The sequence below is a fragment of the Cynocephalus volans genome, chromosome 13 (genome assembly GCF_027409185.1).
Source record: "Cynocephalus volans isolate mCynVol1 chromosome 13, mCynVol1.pri, whole genome shotgun sequence".
Taxonomy (NCBI): Eukaryota; Metazoa; Chordata; class Mammalia; order Dermoptera; family Cynocephalidae; genus Cynocephalus; species Cynocephalus volans.
Window position 1 is genome coordinate 4,296,397 of NC_084472.1, and position 22,983 is coordinate 4,319,379.

The 22,983-nt window shown below is 42.3% G+C and overlaps 1 protein-coding gene across 4 annotated transcripts in view; it reads left to right on the forward strand.

Moving 5' to 3' along the window:
- The window catches only part of PTPRM (protein tyrosine phosphatase receptor type M), a 784,215-nt gene that overhangs the window by 697,598 nt on the left and 63,634 nt on the right, over positions 1 to 22,983 (forward strand). For all 4 annotated transcript variants that reach the window (XM_063077465.1, XM_063077466.1, XM_063077467.1 and 1 more), the window contains exon 20: positions 3,688 to 3,724. In XM_063077465.1, the coding sequence (XP_062933535.1) occupies positions 3,688 to 3,724 (37 nt within the window). The remainder of the gene's footprint in view (positions 1 to 3,687; positions 3,725 to 22,983) is intronic.

Genomic DNA, 22,983 nt, shown 5'->3' on the forward strand with positions numbered 1-22,983 from the left:
AAGAAAATGTTATTTCCATTTTTTGTCAACAACTTATAGTATTCGACACTTTGAAAAATCTGTTTGCATATTAATGGGACAAAACTCTCTAATTCCTAATACGATGATTTGCAATCTCTAGTCATCACTGCACTTTTAAGTTGCCTTCAAAGTAGTCTGCAGCTGTTCACCAGGACTTCTAATGCAAGCAAGACATGTCATTAAATATGTAGGCTGTTTAATTATTGAAGACTGCTGCTTTGTTCATTCTGCATCATGTTAACTTAATGTTTTACATTAGAATAAATTTTTTAGGAGACAGCACGTTTTCAGTTGAAAGAATGAATGAAATCAAAAGTAGAAAGAAAAGTCAAGGGAAAGTTGCTTTACCTTCAAGGCCTGAGTTCACATTAAAAGGATTTCAGCTCCCTGTGGTTCCTAAGGCACATTCTGGGATTGGCCAATAAACTGTCTCTTAGTCCATCGATGCTTCCGTGGACAGGTTTTATCTGTAGATATATATATATATATATATATAGATAGATAGATAGATAGATAGATAGATTGTTTTATTTTCTTAGTTGAGTGTTACTCAGATGCTACTAAAAGTAACTAGCATCACAACCTCTAGGAAAGAGTTATCTAAACATAACTCTAAGAAGGCTAGTTTTAGTACTAATTGGAAAAGTTTGACATTTTTAGTTAACAGATTTGTGGATGGGGTCTGGGGAATGATTATTTAAAGAATAGTTCATATGTCATTCATCAAATGAAGACTCCTATACCATTTTGATAATGGCCAAAAACACAGCCATTCGATTTTCTATGAAAGCAGCGCTTCTTCCTAGGGTGCGTGGCACTCACTGCTTCCTGCAGTGCGTGTTTAGTCAGCATGCATGGGAGTACTCAGAGGTGTCCAAGACCTGTTTCCTTCTCCCACCAGCTCGCAGTTCAGAAGCTGATACATGAAGTGTCTCCTCCAATATATCTCACCTCCAGGTTGACTGTCACACACCTTCCCTTGGAAGGTTCCAGGGGAGCCTCTTCACACTGAAGTCCCAGCTCCTGCAATCCCTACTGTTTCCTTGAGCACAGGGACAGTGTCCTACTCATCTCTGTATCCTCTGCACCTGGCACATGCCTGAAACATAGTGAGCACTTAGTAAGTGTTTAATGAATTGCTGACTGCAAGAGTAAATGTGATCAGGGAAGGCATTGTAGAGGAGGTAATTTGAACTCGCTTTAAACAATGGGTGTGTAGAGATACAGAGGAGAGAAAACAATTAGATCAAGGAAATAACATGAGCAAGGCTATAGAATAATGAACGTAGCAGATTTATGGGTTTTGATTTTATTTTAAGAGAGAAGGGTTAATACTCAGGGCCCCATACACACTTAGTCTGTAGGGTCCTTCTGAGCACCTATGTGTCAGTTACTCTTGTAGGTGCTGGAGTTGTAACTGTGAGCAATTCAGACCAAAAACAAAACCAACAGAGCTGATGTTCTATTCTGGAGAAACAGACAATAAATAAAATAACTTAATTCTATGTGGTATACTAGAAGGTTGTATGTGCTATGGAGAGAACTAAAGCCATCAAGGGGGAATAGGAGTGTCGGGTTTGGAGGTGCATCGCAATTTAGGGTAGAGTGTCTGGAGTCAGTTCACCTGTAAAGGTGACCTTTGAGCAGAGAAGATGAGGGCTCGAGCCATGTAGCTATCAGGGAGAGGAGCAGGGGCCTTGCTGTGCAGCTGGCCTGGTGAGTCAGAAGTAAAACAAGCAGGCAAGTGTTGGTGGAATGGTAGGAAGGGGCCGAGGGAAGTTGCAGTGATGAGGTGAGAGGTCGCAGGGCCGGGCGCTGTGACAATTATAAGGTCCTCTGCTCTTACTGTGAGTAGGATGGGCCGTCTTAGAGGGATTTGAGCAGAGCAGTGACATGATCTGGCCGCTGGAAGGAAAAGACACTGGGTGGGCAGGATTAGAAACAAGGAGACCTGCTGGGTGGCTGTGGAAGGGATTAAGCATGATGATGGTGGTGTGGCCAGCATGGCAGCTGTGGAGGGTGAGAAGTGGAGATCCTGGATCCTCGGTGAAGGCAGAGCCAGTGGGATTGGCCAACAGATTGGCCACGGGGTGTAGAAGGAAGAGAGGGGTCATGGATGCTGTTCCCCGAGGAGACTCTGGTGGGCAGATTTGGGTAGGCATTAGGGAAGGAACAAGGAGCTCAGTCTTAGTTGCATCTAGCTGTAAATATAGGCTCGACATGCAAGTGGAGGTGTCGAGCAGGCAAGTGGAGGTGTCGAGCATGCAAGTGGAGGTGTCAAGCAGGATTTCAAGGAAGAGGTCTGGGCTGGAAACAAGAATATAGAATTCATTGGTGTACAGGTGGTACTGAGGGCCATGGGACTGGATGAGACCACCCAGACAGTGAGTGCAGAAGAGGAAAAAGTCTAAGACTGGGCATTTTCCAACATCAAGGTCAAGGTGAAGGGGAGAACCAGCCAACGAAACTGAGGACAAGTGACCAGGGAAGTGTGTAGGAAGAAAGCTGAGAGAGTTTGAGGGGCTTAATTGTATTCATGCTGCTGATAGGTCAAGTAGGTGGCGACTGAGAAATGACCATGGTGTTCAGCAACATAGGCCATTTGTGGACTCTGTAGATTACTTCAGTTTATCAAATGAGTCCCTCCTATCTAGTGGGCATCTTGTTATGTATGCACTGGACATATAGAACTAATAAGTCAGACAAAATTCTTGCCTTTATGGGGCTTATCAGCTAATTAGAAAAGAATTCTATTTAATATTGGTCATGATTCTACAATTGGAGACCTGCAGCAGGTCAGTTGTATAAAAGAATGTGTTGTTGTACATTGTTATCAACTTAAGTGCAAAAAATTCCGAACAATTGTAAGTATGCATTTAAGTTGTCTGAGAAACCTGTGTTTCCTCGCCAAGTTTTCTTTTTCTGTTTTCCAACCAGCTTTGGGCACATAATTTTGGGTGATCTGAGGGGGACAGAAATTGAAAGTATTAAGGTCTATGGTGATATGATATGTTACCTGATATAAGTTTCCCTGAGTTGGCATTATCTTTTCCAAAAGCTTATCCTACAATTTCTTAGCTCCCTTCTCTCTTGGGTTCCAATTTTCATCTTTCCCATTTCTCATAGATGGCCATGATGAAAGGAAGACATCTTGCAGTATTTCTACCTCTCTAAGTTCATAGCCCTGGCTACAGCATCATGTCATGGCATTAGCAGTGTTTACGAATGGTTTTGAGTATTATTATTGATATAACTGTCAATACTGATACAACAGAATATGTGTTAAACGCTTGGCAGGTTGCCAATAACATCCCAAACACAAATGAAATTCTATTGCATATCCCAAGCCTGTCTGCACTTATAAGAGTCGTGATCATGTTATTTCAGAGAATCCATAAGTTGTTAGTGTTTACTGCTCATCCACCATCTTGTAGCCAGTGTATGACAAAGTGACCCACACTTCCCGTGCAAGTTTCAGAACTGTTGTATCTGATGCATCTTCACTTACTGAGAGAGATGTATTGGTACTGGGTCTGGCAATTTAACCTTGGGATGATGTGGCCCTTGTTGTTTGTAGTTGCATGCATTTCAGTAAACTTAGCATGTGACTTCTGTGCTGCTTATCAATTTTAAGTTTATCGAATATTCTTTCTTGTTTATTTTCAGGGTTATCATCGGCCCAATCATTATATTGCTACCCAAGGTAAGTTTATTTCAGCCTTGAAGTCTTGCTCTGTGTTTTGCTCATTCTCTATCCTTTTGAACCTCCTCCCTGGGAAGATAGTGCACGTGCAGCGGCACAGTTACTGCACTTGTAGCCATCACGGTGCTCACCCTTGCTCTTCCATCAGAAGTTCTGGTAACATAACCATTTAGGTAGAACTTCACCTTGAGATCATTAGAAGAAATATGTTCATTGATTCATTATTGAATTCAATCTGTCTACCTTAGGAACTAGTCTGACATTTGTAAAAATAGATATATAGATATCCATTCAATAAATATGCCCTAACCACTCTCTATAAAAGAACTGGGCTAGCTGCTGCTGAGGAGCCAAGCTGCATCCAGCAAGCATCCCTTTCTCCCATGGGTGGTGTTGAGTGGGGAAGACGTGGGGTGACCTGCAGGTACTTCAGTAGGTACAACATCAGGTCACTTGTGTGAGAAGTACAGATAGAAGGTTAGCAAAGTTTGGAGCAGAAAGAGGTTGTTTTTGGGTGGGTTGATCTAAAAACAGCTTTGTGGTAGAGGTGAGATTGGAAGGAAGATTTCTAACTGGGGAGACCTCATAAGCAAAGACCCAGAAGCAGGAAATTAGTATTCCCCGGTGGAACATGGTGGGTGGATCACTTTGTCTAAAGGAAACCAAGAGAAAGCTAGAGGAAGCTCATGGCAATGGTTTTCATATGATCTTCCCGACCAACTATGAGGTGGGTCGTCTGTGGACAGTGAGGGTCACAAAAGAGCTGAGGGTTTAGGGAACGAGGCATCGTATGGGGTGAGTTAGTGAGTCAATATAAGATGAGCTAAAGAAGTGTTGAGAAGTAGAGAAGACCCTGTTAAGGTTTGTTTTATTATTTTATCATTGTCTTCAGTAATATATCCCAGAAACAGGAGCAGAGAAATCAAAAGGATATGACCTGCCCAACGTTAGGGATTGGCAGGGAGTGGTGAGCAACAGAAAGCCAAGGAGCAAGAGAATCAAGGATGCCAAGAAAATTGTGGTCGTGAAGTCTAGGCTTGGAGGCAGGGAAATCAGAGGGGTCCAATGGGCCATGAAGATAGGAGAGGACCTAATGGACTGATGTGCCCAACACTTACAGCAGCACTGTCCGGTAGAACTTTCTATACTGGTGGAGATGTTCTGTGTCTGTGCAGTCCAAAATGGTAGCCACTAGTCACATGTGGCCACTGAGTACTTGAAATCTAGCTACTGTTAGTGAAGAACTGAATTTTAAATTTTAATGTCAATCTAAATTGCTTTATTTAGCTATTGCCTGTGGTACTATTAGCGAAGCTCTGGGGTAGAAAAGCTCTAGGTGTGGCTACAATGGAGCCACTATGGAGCCTTATCCTGCCTGATGTCCACAGCTGCATGGAGAACCTGGATGGCATCACACAGAGTCCACAGTCTCATATCACCACTAGGGACTCTGCACCCAGGTCTGGATGACCTGCATGGCCTCCAAGTGTCTTTCCTCCCCTGTGGCATGAAGTTGGTAGTGGCTCCTTCCAAAGCAGCCTTGCTGGCCAGGTGCAGCATGGTCTGTAGAGCAACCAGCATGAGCCTGGCACACGCAGGCCCCAATGTGGGAGTTGCCAAGTCCTTCAGAAAGCAAGCGCCTGGTGCAAGCTCTTACAGCTGGGACAGAACAGGGACATGTACCCAGGACCTCTGAGTTCAATCCTGGGTGTCTTCTCCTACACCCTGCTGCTTCTAAACTGAATTAATAATGCCTTTAGAGGAACCTGTTGTTAGTTCTTTGAAATGCATTCTAATAGCTTTCAGAATGTTCTAAATTGAGTGTCATAACATCTGATTTAATAAATTTAATAATTTGAAATTAGCAGGTTTTTATCTATTCATGTGAAAAATTTGATTGTAAAATATCCAAAATACTCCTGAGCTTTTTATCTATCCAATAACTTGATTAGCAATTCGTTTTCATAGATAGTAAAAACATAAAGTTAAATGAATCTCATTTGAATTTTCAAGATTGAAGACTTCTAGATTAGTGTGACTAAACAGCCTGCTAAAGTAGAGATGGAAACCCTAAGGTCTGCGCATGGCCCCTCACCCCGCTTCCCTGTGTTTGCCCTCTCCAGTCCTCTCTCCCAGAGGGAGATTATTCTTTGAAGAAAAATGCTATTAAAGAAGTCACTTTCCGGGCCGAGCCCGTGGCGCACTTGGTAGAGTGCGGCGCTGGGAGCGCTGCGACGCTCCCGCCGCGGGTTCGGATCCTATATAGGACTGGCCGGTGCACTCACTGGCTGAGTGCCGGTCACGAAAAGGACAAAAAAAAAAAAAAAAAAAAAAAGAAAAAAAAAAAAGAAGTCACTTTCCGCAGAATTAGTTTGAATGATACTTAATTGCTCAGTAGCCCTCTTCTGTAGCATTCCACCGATCCAGTGTTAATGAGCAAATGTATTTGCAGGCAGCTAAGAAATGGCAAATGTAATCAGTTTGTGGGAGACTACCGATCTGCCCGTAATGGAGAGAGTACCCCGAGCGCCCTGTTCAGCAGTGCGTGGCAGCCGTTCCCCAGTGCGGCGTCGGCGGCAGATTGGACTTCTCAAACCAGCAGGGGGGCACTGAATGAATATTTTTAATCTAACAGTCAGTCAAGACTGTACATATCATATTAAGAGTAGTACACTCAGGCCATGATGTTCAGATTAGAATGCTAGAATCTCTTTTCTCGTATATGTCACAGGCATAATGGACCTTGTAGCCTCAGATCACCAGTAATAAAGATTGCTGATAACATGCAGTCATTGGAATGGGCAGATGGAATACATTCAAGGGTTGCCTTCATTAAAAACAAAAAGCTCAACACCTCATTCTAAAAGGCCAAGAAAATGGGTGATAAAGACTAACAGGCAGGTGCAATTTTAAAATCTCTGTTTTGCGCTGGTATGAAAAGACATGAATGGTGCAATTTACTGACAACCAGTTTTATTCCCAAGAATTAGTAGCAGACCATCTTTTCACCAAGTTCCTTCAATGCAGAGGACATATCCTGCATGTATGTATTTGGTCTCTTCTCCCACACACCCCCCTCCCTCAACTTTATTGATTTTTCTGCCAGTAACTGTGACCTTTGATGATAATGGTAATGTTTCTGCAAATTGAAGGGATCCCATTCAAACCAGATCCGTTGCTTTTTTAGTATGTTCTTCCTGTCCCCCCTCTGTTTAATTGTTTTGTGTCCGGCAGCTAATGACCCAATATTAACTTCATTACATCTGACTGTGCAGACGTTAATACAATTGCAACATTCAAGATTTATGATTCAGCAAACCAGAGGATCAAAGGAAAGGAAGTCACGTCTGTTACTGTGTGTCTGTACGTAGAGCGAGGGTTGAGTTGGGATTTCAAAAGCAGGGCTCACAGTGAGCGGCAGAAGCGTGTGCAGGAGGTCAGGATCACCCAGAACTGATCATACTTCACAATCAAAGCACACCCCGTGGAGGCCGTGTGCCTGCGAGCTGGATCAAGCCGACCATAGTGAGAACCTCCCTCCCCCAGCGATTGCAGAGAGCATGCACCGGCCTCGCCGGGGGCCTGGAGAAGTGTTCTTTTTATTACTGTTTAGTTTTAGTTTTAAAAGTGACTTCCAGAGAGACCTGCTTTAGGCAACTCAGGGAAAGACAGAGCAAGGCAGCTCTGAAGACGCTGCTCCGGTGTGCTAGACAGAGTCAGCCTTCTCCAGAGTTGCCTCAGGCGTTAGAAACCGCCAGATTGTTCTTAACTTAGTGAAACTTTACTTCTGAGAGAGCATCGAATGTTTACCAATTTTAACAAATTGTCATTTAACAAATGTTTATAGCCTAACACCTTACTGAAAGACCCTAAACTATTATCATGATCTTCAGTACTTTGAATCGTAGTCAGTCAAGGCCTGGCTTTTCCTGTTTGCCTCAGGCTGGGTTTTCTGCCTGTATGTTGTTATTTTGTATTTGTTCCTGAAAAGTTTACACCTTTTGTCACTTTTCAACAATTTTTGTATGTATATTAGAAAATATTCTTTCTCAGTGATGAGAGACTGGAGTAGAAGTTCCACAGCTGATTTATTTCTTAAAAGTAGGAGATACTGGAAATAACACATGTACTCAGTTGGAAGGCCTGGGTCTGAACTCTTGTGCTGGCACAGAAAAGCTATTTGAAACTCCTAAATCTATTTAAGATAGAGTCCTAGTGTTCGGGAAACAGTGATGATACCAGGATAGTGCTTACTGTGTGCCAGCCAGCGCTCTAAGCATTTGCATATGGAGTAGCTCATTTCATCTTTACCATAAATATGGAGGTACGTACTTTATTGTCCCCAACTTGAAACTAAGGCAAACAGACTTGAAATTACTTGCTCAGAGTCACAGACCCAGGAAGTGTAAAAGCCAGATTCAAACGTGGGCCTTTGAGCTCCAGTGTCAAAGCTCTTCCCCACCTCACTGTAGGCTCCCTCCAGTGACTGTATGGATGAAGTTCACTCATGGACACAAGAAATGCATAGAGTAGCACCCAGCCTGCAGCAAACACCGCACGCGTGCGCACTGTTGTTACTTCTGAGAGAATAGCTCAGTGATTAGGAACATGGACTCTGGAGCCATATCATCTGAGTTCAGACTCTGACTCCTCCATTTATAACCTGTGTGACCTTGGACAAGTTACTAAACACCTCTGTGCTCATCATAAGTGAAGATAGTAGTCCACCTTGCAGGGTGGTCATACAGACTTAGGATAGTATCTAGTACCTAGTAGGTGCCATATAAACATTTATATAATAATGTCCTTCACTGACCTTGAAAATGTACTCAAACAACACAGAGTAGGTCTTACTAGTTACATATGTTCACATTTCAAAATGTAAGTAGTCTTGTATAAACCCCTGAATAGCTAGTGACAAGAACTTTCATTTCTCACATGTGAATAAACCTAAGCTATGCATTTTTAAGAAGCCTCGAGACAATTCAGAAACTGTGGCCTATGGAGAGCTGGCCACCCACACACCCTCCACCACGTGCCTTTGACCTTATCATCTGCCTCTTGTGCTCAGAGACCCTGGATGCTCTGTGTCATATTTGAAGATGCCAAGTCACATTGGCAAAGACCACAGGAAATGATATAGAAAACCTGACAGAAGATAGTCATTTACAATGAGAAATGTAACTGTCCATCAGACAGAACTGCCCACATCCTGGCAGGGCCATCCTGTGTCTGCAGCTCAGCTAAGGAGGAAGATACCTTAGCAGAAAGTTGCTTCATGGCCAGGGCATCAGAAGAAGGGGGTGCAGAGTTCATTCATTGATTCTACAAGTATTTAAGACTGCCTGGTAGCGAGCTGGAGTAAAGCAGATGCTCAGTAAGAATACGAGAATGAATGAGCAGGTGAATGGATAAATGAATGAATTGGGAGTTACTGTGTTCCAGACACCAATTAGCCAGTAGATATTCCAGCCAGACAGAAAGACTATCTCATGTTGGCCTGACAAAGCATCTACTTCCTGGGGCAGATTTTGGAATCATTCTGTCAAGTATCTGTGACTATTTCTTTTTCAAGTTAAGGGCTGGTCAACTCTTACTCTTAGGAACACTTTTTCTCTAGATATGTCAGTAAATCAAGGCACTGTCTTTGGAGATAGTCCATCCTGTTAAACTGACTTTGCTTACCTCTGCTTTAACCCTGTTTGTGCAAACTGCCAAGTGGAGGTTTACATCTTATATAATCACTTTTGACTATAATTATAATTTGTCCATAATTATAATTTATAATTATAATTTGATGAAGAGAAACCTAAAAAAGTTTTATCTGAGACTTTCAGCTAGGAGCAAGCTTCTATGTGAAAATAGCAAAAATGTGGAGAGTGAAGTTTATAGTTAGAATATTTACAGAGCCTCAAACACTACACAACAGTTGGAACTTTGCTATGGTGACTTCATTCTGTTTGCCGCTGAAGTTTTTTTGTCCCCTACATTTCTTCCATATACTCTGTGCGGTGTGATCATTTTTTAATAAGAATTTTCAGAAAGATAAATATGGTTTATATTTTCTCAGCTCAAAATTCCCCTTCGGCTTCTGGAGCAATAAATAATAGTATTTTGAATAGTGCACTTGGCTTTCCGGGCAAGCCATTCTTGTAGCAGAGAGTCCTCGGAGTATCAGTGCAAGTTCTGCACACTCTGTAAAGAAGCTTTTGTCTCCTGCATCCTGGCCTCCAGATGGAGAGGAACGCTTGAAATTATTTCTCAGTAGAATTGAAAGAATTTTTTTTAATCAGAAGCTCAGCCTTCAGTAAACTTTTGTCTTCATTCTTCGAAGCACCAGTGCAGCCTGCACTTCAAGTGTATATTTTGCATAGCTCACATTGTTCTTCCTGGCCAAGTTCTTCCTACACTGTCAGTGGGTTGTAGTTTATGTTTGGATCCATTTGTTATGTTCTGTTTGAGATCATCCTATTAGAGATTGACTTCAAAATATTACCTAGTGAAATGGAGTGTTCTCTACTTTCCAAATTTAAATAGGGAGGCTTTGAGAAAATGTGATTTATACACAGACAAACAGTGACCCCTCTTAATGCCTAAGTATTCCAAATATCCAGGGCCAAGTTCATGAAGGATCCACCTGCACTTCATCACCTATCTGTGGTTTTTCCAAAAGAAAATGAATAATTGCAATTGCCAGCTTATCCAAAAACTTCCTTTAAACAATAGTTTCTCTTCACCACATTAATTTCAAATGATACTGACCAGTTTTAATAGACATCTCTCATCCCTGTGCTCTTAATAAACTTGCTCATTAACAGTAAGAACATTTAAAGACAGTTTGCAAATTAAAAGATGAAGCCAAAATTAGATCATGTTAGGTTATATCCACCTATATTGTTATGTATACCATAAGTGGAAATGTATTCCTCAAATAATAGAACCTAAGTTAATACAGAGTAATTTGAAGAAAAATGATGTCCTGTTGTAAAGCAGATACCCAAATTTAGGTTGTCTTAAAACAAATGCTTTTTAAATCTTTAAGAGGAATTTAGAGGTATTCCTCATTTGGAATAGAAAATTACAAAATCTTTTCAAGCTGGTAGAAACTTTAAAAAATCTCCCAGTCCACCTTCTTGTTTTGTAGTTGAAACAGTTGAAACTTAAAGCAGAAATTGATTTAAGTGACCTTCACTCAAGTAAGTTCAAATGAGTCATGTATGCAAAAGTGTTGGCAAACCGTATGGACTGACATTCACATTTTAATTAGAATGTATGCAAGGTTCAACTAAGAAGAAATCTACTACAGGGTGAGTGTTCCTTATCCAAAATGCTTGGGACCAGAATTCAGATTTTGGATTTTTTCAGATTTTGGAATATTTTCAGAGTACATACTGGTTGAGTATCCCTAATCCAAAACTACAAAATCTGAAGTGCTCCAGTGAGCATTTCCTTTGAGCATCATGTCTGCTTTCAAAAAGTTTCCAATTTGAGAGCATTTCAAATTTCGGATGTTTGGATTAGGGATGCTCAACCTGTATGTTAAGACAGATCTGTTCTCTCAAGGGGCCTTTTGTTCAATAGGAAAATATATGAGGTCACATCTTCCAGGTTCAGCCTTTGGAAAGGATAGAGCTGTAACTAAATATCCATGTACTTTCCTCGGCCTCCAGCACTGTGGACCCTTGAAGAGCAAAGCCATTCCTTTCAGGCCTGGTTCATCCAAAAGTGAACAAATGTTTCTGTGCACCTCCAAGTGCCAGGCTCAGCACAGGATCAAGAATACAGTGGCAACCCCAGAATTACACAGTGTGGAGGGAGATACCCATACAAACAACAACCAATTGTTGCTAGCTTGTGATTGATGCAACACCAGATTCAGGAACTTCTTTAGGCTGTTTCTCCTCCCCACCCCTACCCATTTAGCAGATGAAAATATGAGATCCGATGCACAGCCAGGACCACTTTTCCTAACTCTGGGCACCAGGCTCCTTCTCACCCATGGACACAGTTTTAGACAAGTTCATCACAGCAGCAAACACTTTAGGAAGTTTCTGGCCATTACAAGTGACTTCTGTTTCTTGCCCTCTTGCTCAAAAGGATGCTGTTAGAAATTTCTCGGTCTGACACCCTGTACTGCCATTGAAAATTTGAGATTGCCTGCACAGAGCCATGTCTAGGGAGCCAGTTTATGTCTGTTTTCTTCATTTATTAAATTTATTCTTTTTTCTTAAATAAAAGAGGATCCCACTTGTGTACTGAGAAAAGCTTAATTAAAGAAGACAGAGACTAATGAAAGCTTCTATTTTTCTGGCAGTAGCCCCTGAAGCATATGAATGTAGTTTGTTCCCTTCACTTTACTTGTCCTTGGCAGAAGGCAGCCAGATCCTCTGGGTCGCCGAGCCCGTCCATTCTGAAGTCTGCCATTCTTTTTTTCCCCCCTTGATTGCCTTCTCTCTGTTCCTGTCTTTACAGCATGCATAAGTACCCATGCTCAGTTTCTGAGAGTTCTCTTTGGAGACGGACGCTGATGAATGCTCTGTGTCTCAGCCAGCAGGATGCTCTTGTGTTGTGGACATCTGTCATGTTCCTCCCTTCTGAGGCTACAAACACTCTCTCCTGCGCCCCTTCCCAGCTCCCCATGCACATTGCCACATACAACGTGACCCAGGGATCAGGGACCAAAGTTCCCTCCAGAAGTGGTGTTTCTGTCTCTGTATTGTAGAGCAGATTGTTGCCCCACACTACCTGCCAGCCCTTGTATTCTTTCCTATGTTTCCTATTTGGAGGCCTAATCTTTACCCCCATCACCCAAATCTGATCTGTCTGCCTTTATCAACCTGCTTTCCATGTCAAGAATAAATAGAAACCTTCACATTTCCATTCACAGTGGTACCACAGCAAGCTGAAAATGTGCACTTAACTGCTAGAGAGGCACGATTCTAGAAGAAGCCTGCGTATAGTACAAAAAGAACAAAATCCAGATAGATGGGCTTTCTAGAAATGCTTTGGAACATTTCAGTTCCAAGTGCAAGTCGTGCTAAGATCCAACTCATTATTGATTTTACTCATAAATATTCTTTTGCTTATGCAACATGGTCACAATCATATCTTTGAAACTTGGCCCTAAAATTCCTTCCATATATAAACATGTTTTATGTCAGTAGCTAGGCCAAGACTCTCCCGGCCCAAGAGAAGATGGAGCAGGATGGCTAATTATAGACTCTAGAGTTAGACTAGAGTTAGACTGTCTAGGCTCAGATACCAGCTCTGCAAGCAACCTCTCAATAAATATTAGCTGCAGTTCTCATGATCATTATGATCCTGTGGATTCCAAAGACACATCTCTCAGTAGCATAGAGGCAGTTCAGGCTTTAACCCCAAAGTATTGTGGGTACTAATGTGGTTTCATAGAAGCTGTTATCTTCTACATCTATTAATGCTTCCTTCTGGAAGGATGTATCAAAGGGAACCACTTACGTTTTCGCCAACATCCTGTACCCCCCCACACAAAGTACAAAGAATTGTCATCATTGTTAACTTTTAAACAGAAGACAAGCATAGGTTGGAAAGACAGTAAGCTATATCATAAACTGGGGAAAGCACATTTTCCTTCAGTTTTTGAAGTCTTGCAGAAATTGAGCAGCTCTGATAGCAGCAAAGGACACCAGCTTCATGCCTTGGTGCTCTAAAGACTCTCCTGATGCATACTTTAAGTGGGACTACACGTAAATGAAAACAGCTTAACTCCAAAGACTAGACAAGTTTCTTCCCAACAGGCTTCATGTAAAGCAATTTCTGAGATAAGAATTACACAGGGATGTTTTATAGAGGAGCTTTGGAATACTAAGAAGGCACTGGACAACAAAATAAAGCTGAGATGTGATCTTCTGGGAGAGAGAATAATAACAGAGGAGCAGAGGCAGAAGAAAGAGGGGACAAAGTGAAAGGTGTGAGCTCTTGGTCTGCTTCTGCAGCCTGAGAGTGCTGCGTGTGGCTGGCTAAGCAGGCACTGTCTTCTGCTTGGCTAGAAGTTGACCAGATACCTAAAAGTGACCACTTATGTTCTGCACCATTAAGGCAGGAGACAGTGGGGCTGAGTTGAAGGGCTTGCTCCAGGCCACTTCTGAGATCAGTTCCACACAGTGAAATGTGTGTACAGCTTAGGAAAAGGACAACAGAGTCCATAGCTGATGGGTTTTAGATGATTTTAATGAACTTCTGTTCTTATTAAAGTGATATAACAGTATTGTGGTTACATCCTTAAAAAAAATAAGGAATACCCCAGTTAAATGTTTACCTGCAAACAGTGAAACATAGACGTTACACTAGTGAGTAATCGTGCCCATGGCTTCAGGTACTTGTGGGTGACTTTCCACCCTGACCCACACCCAGAGTCCCACTACTCACACAGGGGAAAGCAGAATGGATATTAAGATTTTTCAGGGCCGGCCCCGTGGCGCACTCGGGAGAGTGCAGTGCTTGGGAGTGCAGCGCCGCTCCCGCCGCGGGTTTGGATCCTATATAGGAATGGCCGGTGTGCTCACTGGCTGAACGCGGTGCGGGCGACACCAAGCCAAGGGTTGCGATCCCCTTACCGGTCACAAAAAGACAAAAAAAAAAAAAAAAAAAAAGAAAGATTTTTCACCTATAATTTACTAGCAAGTTTCTAAAACAAATTTCCTAGCAACACAATCAAACCCATCTTCTTCTGCTTCTGTTTTACAAATAGAAAATGTTTTAAGCTTTCTTAATATTTAGAACATTTGTATCATTTTGAAGAAGCTTTTAGTTTTGAGTTTGTGTATCAGCATTTTTATAGATAAGAATTTTTTCTTTTTTTCTTTTTTTCTTTACATAACACATGGTCACATGGTTGAGAGCAACCAAAGTTATTTTTTAATATTTATTTGGGATTTTATTAGTACATATATCGACTTAATGATTGAGTGTACTCATATATGTGTGTGTTATCAGAAATAACTTATTTTAAGACTTTAAGAGTGATCTTATAGATTGTTATTTTGAAATGTTTCATTCAAGTTAACTTAGACACTTGTAGCTTTTAAGAAAAAGAAAACTTCTTAAAAAGTATGACAAACTTAGGTCTCAAAGCACCTGTTTTCATTCATTTTTTTGTTTAAAGATCCTGGAATTCTGGGTAGGAGAAAGGATAGTGCTCAGAACACTTGAGTCATTTTGTTTTCGATTTACTTTTGTTAAAAATTACTTCTTTATCTGTTTTTGCTGTGACTTGAGACATAATTAATAATAGTGTAGAAAGACAGAGACTTTATCCTGGTAAAGATTAATTCAGGAAAACCAAAATAAAAACCATAAAAGTATATAAAAACTTACAACAGAAAAGAAAGGAATTGCAATAATGACTAATCAAGGTGGGAAAATCTCATATTGGAACCAAGACACTAAACAATAATAATTTGATAAATGGGAAAGTAAAGATTAGAATTAAAACTTACTAAGTTCCTTGAATTCTTTAAGGAAAAAAAGGCTACCGATTAAATTGACCTTTTTTAAGACATGTTAAATTATATCTACTATGTAATTCTTTGTCCTTTTGTGGTTTTAAATATATCATAATTACTTTTAATTGAATAAACGAATAAAATGAAAGTCAGACTATTAGCCAAAGAAGAGATAATGGTTAAAAGATCATAACTGATATTTCAGACAGAGGTCTCCCAGGCTATTTCAGTGTTTATGCGTAGCCTGTTCATTAATGTTTCGTTTATACCAATTTTCTGTTAATTAAATATAACCCTTTGGTGTTCAATCAGGATTTCATACGTTCTGGTAATGCACCTAGAAACAAATATTCCATAAAACTAATTATGTAGAGAAAGCCATGAGTATTGTAGAGTGAATGTTGGCACACTTTCTTATTTCAGTCTGAAAGGAGAATTTTGGGGAATAGGATGTGTGAAATCTAAACATCAGCATGCAGGGCATGTGTTCTAGGGAAAGGTTATTCATGGGTCCAGCGGAAAGTGAATGAGTACAGGTCAGTCTAGAATAGGGCAAACCAGAGCGGTCCAGGAGAAGGGAAAAGACTCGTAGTAATAAAACCCACTCAGCATAAGAAGAAGGGATCTGTCATTGTGTGGGAACCACTGAAATTTATTAACTGAAAACATTATTTAACATCATTATTTAAGTCGTTGCTTTTGACACTACTTCTAAAAAGATGTATTCTATTATAGCTCCACTGCCTATTTTCTCGTCTAAAAGAAGTAGAACTGTCACTAAATTAAAATTCCAATGGACTGGTGAACATTTCTATCCCTGTAATTCTAGACATAAAGAGTGCTTCACATGAGAGCTATCCTTAGAAAAATGCTATTTTAACAAGCTGCCAGCTATGTTTTTGAATTCAGGTTAAATAAAATATTCCCGAGTTTTCCCCCATTATAGAACAATTCTCAGCATGTTTGCTTCCAATTCATTAGTTGATATTTTTTGTTTTTTTAAAAGGTAATTTTCTTGGGATATTCTTAGCTCAGGAAAATGAGCAAATCACATCCCATGCAATAGTCCTCTCAAATCTGCTTTTCTTTTTCTGCAGCCGAAACCAAAACTTATTCATAAAAATTCCATGATGTTAACATAAGTAGCCTCAGGGGAAAGCAAATGCATCTATCAAATAAGTGATGTTGGGAATTATTAATGCAAAGCCAGCTGTTTTCCATGTCACCATTATCACTTTTGTGACACATGAGGCAGATCCAGTCTGTAAAGCACAGTGGCGCGTTTTACCTTTCACATTTCACTATTGCAGAAATGAAAAGATACTAAATGTGAAATTATAGATGTTAAGTGTTCTGGAAGTATATTGAAAAATCACGTAAAGTTTTGTAATAAAAGCTTACTCAGAAACCACTGAAGGGACATCTAATTCTCTGAATGTTGAATAACTGACTTCATAATACTTATTATAGATTATCGCCTGCAGCAACAGTAGCAATAATGGATCAAAAATTTAGGGCCACTTTTTATTATGTAGCAGGAGCTTTAGAATCAGCACATAAATCCAGTTCATCTTTTAACACATCCACATGCTGCACCTCCAGCATCTCCAGTTCTGATGGAGTGAGCTGGACGCCGAAGAACTTGACAAAGCTGCACCTGGGCCAGTGCTTGTCTGCAACTGCCTTGCCTTCCGTCCCTCCCCGTCCCTCTGTGCTTCCGCCATTCATTCTGTACCCACCACACACTCCCTCCTTCAGCTGGCAGACCCACACCAGCACCAGTCACACAGTTTGAGGACTGATATGCACAAACAGAGCCCCAGTCTCGGGCTGTTCAGTTCATTCTCAAGTCAGAACAGAGTAGCTTGAGTGGCCTGGGCTGGGGTCCCGGCTTTGCCACTTACTTTGTGTGTGGCCTTAACAGAATCACTTAGTTCCCTAGGCCTATGTCTCATCTTAAGATGGACCATCGCCCCTGCCTTGTACCACGTGATGGTGAATAGATGAGACCATGCATGTAAAGCACAGCTCACAGCACCTGGCCTGTGAGGGCTGTCAATAGTTGTGCCTTGTTTCATGGTCCACCATCCTTGTCCTGTCCCTACTTACTTTCCAGCCCTCGTTCCAGCCTAGAACCCTTAGCTTCTTTGCCAACAAAGCACTGGAGACAGCAAGAGTCCCCCTTGGTTTCAAAACTGTCCTCCAAGGGCAGCCGCAGTTCTTCTGCAGCCTGATTCAGGTGTAAGCCTGTCAGTCACCCCACAGGTTCCTAAGCCAGCCTGGCCTAAGCCTGGAAGCCCAGCTGAGCCTGGTCTCTGCACTGGGGAGCCTTGGGTCCCACCCTGGACGTGCCAGCTGAGCAAGGCCAGCTTGGGGTCTGTCACTGTGCCCCCGGACTGCTCTGACCTCCCTACCCCCAGGCTCCAAGTACTTCTCATATTGAATCATCACCTGGAGCCACATTGCTGCTGTCTTTCGGATTCCAGACTAATCGTTCCTGGATTACTGCCGCTGTTCTCCACCAGCCATTAGATGCCCAAGGAGCCATCCTTAGCTTTCATATATTGTAAACTGTTTTTAAAGTTTCCTTCTCATTAACCAGCATGGAGCATGATCTCTTTATTTACTGTTTTTAACTGTTCATGGTCAACATATTCCGGTTTCCTGGGAGTCCAATAGAAAGGGTAGATCCTGCTACTCTGGATGCTGACATCTGTCTGAAACATTCCAGAAGTTCAGCGGCATCCTTTGGACGTGGCCTTCCGTTAGCTCTGCTCAGCTTTCTATTCCCCTCAGCCCACAGTGCCCCGTTCCTCCTGTTTCCTCTCCCTTCTTCCTTGGCTGCTGGCACCTGGTCACACCTGAGGCTGAGCCCCACCTGCTAAAACCTCTGCAGTTCAGGTGCCTCCCCTAGGGTCTGCTCAGATGACCAAACACATCTTCTCCACTTTCTTCCTCAGACTTGCCCAACCTTTGGATCTAAAACTTGAGCTGATCTCTTCCTAGTTGGGTTGTTTAATATCTGTCTTTCTCTTCTGCTGCTCATAAAATCAAACCTGCAGTTTTTATAAAACTGCCACGTTTTCTCACAAGATGCATGTCTGCTTCCCTTCTCGGAGGCAATGAGTCGCTCCCCCCCCCTCACCCTCCACCCACATTCCTTCCTGTCAAAGTCTTGTCCCTGTCTGAGGCCCATTGCAGGTGCAGGTCTGTAGCACTCTTCTGACCCTGCGTGGCCAGTCAGGTGTCCTGACTTTGACTCCCGCAGCTGTACTTGCACATCCCTTCCTGACACTGGTCTTCAAACATTTCTGTTTGTGGACCCCTAAAAGAAGTTTGAAGAAATGATGTCCCCCCTCGGAACATTTTAAGTTGATATCTAAAACTTTCACCATGTGTTTATGTAAGTTTATTTGTTAATAGGAGATGGACAATGTTAAATATTTTCTGTGATAAAATGAGGATTGATATAATTAGAATAAATATTTTATGAACTATGGTAAATATATTTTAACTACCTTGCAAATTAAATAAAGCATATTAAACCTGAAAGAAAACATGAAATTTTCATCCATGGGTTTCATCCAAAAAAAGTTGATGCTCCTGTAAAACATTCCAGGTCCTTCTAACAGAATAAGCATCACCAACCTCTACTGCTTCAGGAGTTCTAAATTGGGAGCAACCCAGCGGGAACCAAAATACCAGGTTTTATACTTAACAGAAATGTTTCAGATGGGGAAGGCAGGAAGCCCTGTGAGTTTTTGGAGTCAGCATTCCAGCTCCTCCCTTTGTTTCATCCATGTAAGTTTTTATACCTGGGCTGCGCCCCACGGTCACATCTGAGATGGGTCAGGGTTTTGTCACATGCAACAAAGAATAATGTGTGCAGAGCTCCTACTCAGGGAAGTGAGGTTGGCAGAGTCTTTATAGATGTTCAGTATCTGGAAATTAGTACTTTAAAGACTATTCTGTACCCCTTGGAAAATCTTCGTGTGTCTCCAGGGTTATGCATGTCTCAGTTTGATGTTTAAGTGTCTTAGGAGATTAGGACACTCCCTGCACTTGTTATGAAGGTAGAATCTTTCTAGCCTTATTCCCACCTTACAAAACTACGAGCTTCTGAGAAGTAGGGACTGTATTTATATTATTCACCTTTGCATCCCGCTTATGCCTCGCAGAATCCCAGGGGCAGAATGCCCCACATTTAACACCGGGCCGAGTGCTTACCTGTAGCATCCAGGGCTTGCAGCTCATTCCGTCCAGGGCCAGGAAGGGATATAAATGAGTGAAGCGAGCAAAGTTCACGGACCACTGAGGAAACTGTGCATCAGGAACACAGTGGCATCACAGCTGGTGTTAAACAGCATGAAGAAACCGGAGCCTCCACTTGGGTCTTAGGAAAGAGGCCTGAGGAAGTGACTCTCAGACTGCTGAGCTGAGGCCAGCAGGACCTATGGGCTTCAACGACGCACCAGCAGGGGGTTGGGGGCCTTCAGGGGAGGATCCATGGGGTCTGGGGGAGACAGGTGGTCAGGAAGGAGCAGGTGCCTGCCAAAGTAAAAGCCGAGATGCAGTCCAGGGACAGGCTGTGCAAGGCCATGTTTGCCTTATTAAAGAATTTGGGTTTTACTCTGAGAGTAATGGAAACCCTTTGGAGGAGTTTAAACAGGAAAATGATATGATCAGGTGTACATTTTTCAGAGGTGAGCTGTGGCTGAAGGGTAGACTACAGACTGCAGGGAGACCCACGGGTGGGTTTCTCCAGGAGGTATTTTAGGCTGTTAGTTCAGGTGCGTGATCCCAGTGCCTGGGTCTCAGAGTGGGGAGAGAGAAATGGTGGGGAGTCAAGCAGGATGGGCTTGCCCTGGAGATACTTCTTTTGGGCTAGGCAGAGAAGCTTGGGGGCTGGCTGTGCCCATGAAGTTGGATTCTGTTCTGTAGCAGTGGGAGGCCATTGTAGGAGATAAAGGATGAAAGTGATCTGAATAAAAACACTGTTAAACAGGATGTTTTGGGGGTGGTTGTCATAGGTTTTCTTCCATTTTGTTGTTGCTGGGGTTGTGATGACTATACGGTACACAGCTGTCCAGCAGAACCTTCTGAGTTGCTTTTGACATCCAAGTGGAGGCCGTGGGATACCATGGAGTCAGACCCCCATCGGCCCGGCTCCATGGCTCACTGACTGTGGCCTCGCACAACTTGCTTCTCTGTGCCTCAGTCTCATTTTAGTAAAATGGGGGAGAATAGTAGGCACCTGTTTCATAGGATGGTGGTTTTTTCATGTGTAATGAGCTGGCACATGAAGAACACTTCATACGAGGCCTGCGAAGTAGAAAGTGCTCGAGCGATGCCGGCATTATTCTGTTTCTCGTGGAATACTGATTTGTGTTTGTGCTGTCTGTCTTCACTTCAAAAAACTCTAATATGCCACTTGAGCCTGAAGGACCTAGACTTCTCAGCAGCCCTAGTCAACAAACATACTGTCTAGAAATTTGAATGTGAAAAGAAAGGGTGCCGGTCATCTCTCAAGGTTTGAAATTATAAATTTTAATATCTCTCACTTCCCATGTACCAGAGGACTCGCCTTAAACAGTGGAGCACATCCTCAGTGTCTTTCTCTCATGCTCTTCATGGCTTTTCATTTTTTTATTGCACTCTCGTTCTTTCTGCCCTTTTGTTGTTGTTCCTTCGGGGCCTGGTGGTGGCAGGAATGTCCCTCTGCACACTTCCTTCTCAGTACAGGTCTGCCTGTGCCAGCTGTTGGGAAGGAAATGAAATGTGCTAGTGCCTTATGTTACTGAAATTTCTAGACCTTGCTTTTCAGACACTGTAGTCTCACAGGGGGATGACTGCCAAGAATCACCTTCTTGCCTATTGTGCAAACACCTGTAAATGCGTCTTCACAGCAATTACAGTGGCTCCAACCTGGCCAGAGACTAGAAATCAAATGTGGGGGCTGTCGATCGCACCTGTTTAAACCTCGAGAGAGGGGGGTCTTTTAGATTCCTTTGCCTACTGCTTTGGATTCCTTGTCTTTGGAATTTAGCTGTTTGTCCACTCTGTGAACAATGATTGGAGACCCTGGGAGTCAGAAGTGTTCCTTCCTGCCTGCATCTCAGTCCTGGAGGCATGGGTCATGAGAGTGACTGCCTGCGTGCCGTGCACACATCTGCAGACTGATGACGTGGCTCATGACCGTCACCGGCATGCAGACCCCGTCAGGGGCTGCTGAAATCAAATGGAGTAGCTCTCTGTGACAATAAAGTGTGCCCCTCTCCTGGCCTCCAGTACACTTTCTTATTTTGTCAGGAGACATGTATCTCTGAGTAATAATTTATTCAGATCTTGGGAAATAATTTGAAATATGCGGAAAGAAAGGGAAAACAGGATTGACACATTTTGCATTAAAAACCTTAAATTTGGGTGCCTTCCTTTTTCCATTTTGCCCCCTCCAAAAACTTTTTTAAAAAACCAGGATTTGAACGAACATATAAACATTCAGTAAAATATCTTGAATCATGAGCCAAGAACCTTTCATGCCCTCCCCTGAGCAATTTTATGGTTGAACTGCCACAGTGACCAAGCCAGGGAAAGGGCCATGCATGTGGCAGAAGGACAGCACTGCTATTCCGTGTGAGTGAAACAGAGCAGGGACCAGCAAGAGCAGGCAAAACTGTGTCTCGCCTCGAGGAGATGGTGCCCTTGGACCCTTGGCCTACACTTCTTGTTTCTTTCTGGAATCAACTTAGAATGATCTTTGTGTTTGATTTTGTCTTTAGATTTTAACACCAAAGTCTTTTAGTTCTTCTGAATACCTGTACCTAATTTTAGCACTGAAAAGATAAATCATTCACCTAATTCATTTTTCTTTCCTAATCTTTTGTAGTCCAGGTCAATTGGTAAGAAAAATCACAAAGACTAAAATATATGTTATCAGCCAAGTGAGCTGCTAATGCTTATAAACATCCCTTATTTTAAAGAGAATGCAGATTTGGTTATGTAAACATTGACAAATCCATACCACCTTACGTGACACTCAGCCCCAATGGTGAGGTGGTATGCCCATGTTCCTATATGACATTTTATGAGTGAAGTTCCTTCTAAATCAGAGAAATGGCATTCCTTGATTCACAGAGCTTGTAGACAGAATCAGAGGCATCAGACTGAAAACAGACAAATCTCTGGTGTTTCACAATCACAACTCCTTTGGAGGCCACCTGATGGTTAGGTTGGAAGGTGGAGCCCGTGCCCTTGATTCTATATAGATCAGCAGAAATTTGAAAACACACCCAGACCCACCCCCCACCCCAAGCCAATTAAATGAGTCTCTTGGGTTAGGACATCAGAATGTTTTTAAAGCTCCACAGTAATCTTAATGTATAGCCAGAGCTGAGAACCACTGCCTTCAATAAAGAACAAGTACTGGGAAGCTAGGATTGCACTCTGGTTACCTTGGGGAATGGGCTGAACTAAGTTCAGAAGCAAAGCCTTGGGGCCAGGAAACTTAAAGGAGCGACCTGCTTAGTGGTTGGGAGGAGCAGTTTGATTTCAGTGCTCCCAGGCAGCTCTCTGAGGACTCAGGGATAATCAAACTCACACCGAAGAAACGTTTGCAAAAGATGCCCCCTTTCCATGCACTGAAGACAAGTAAACCCAAATATTCTTAGAAATAAGTCAAGAAAGGGAATCATGCAAACGTTACCTATTAATACTATTTAGTACTTAGTATATGTTTAATATGCCATTTTCATAATAATACAACTTACATACATGCAT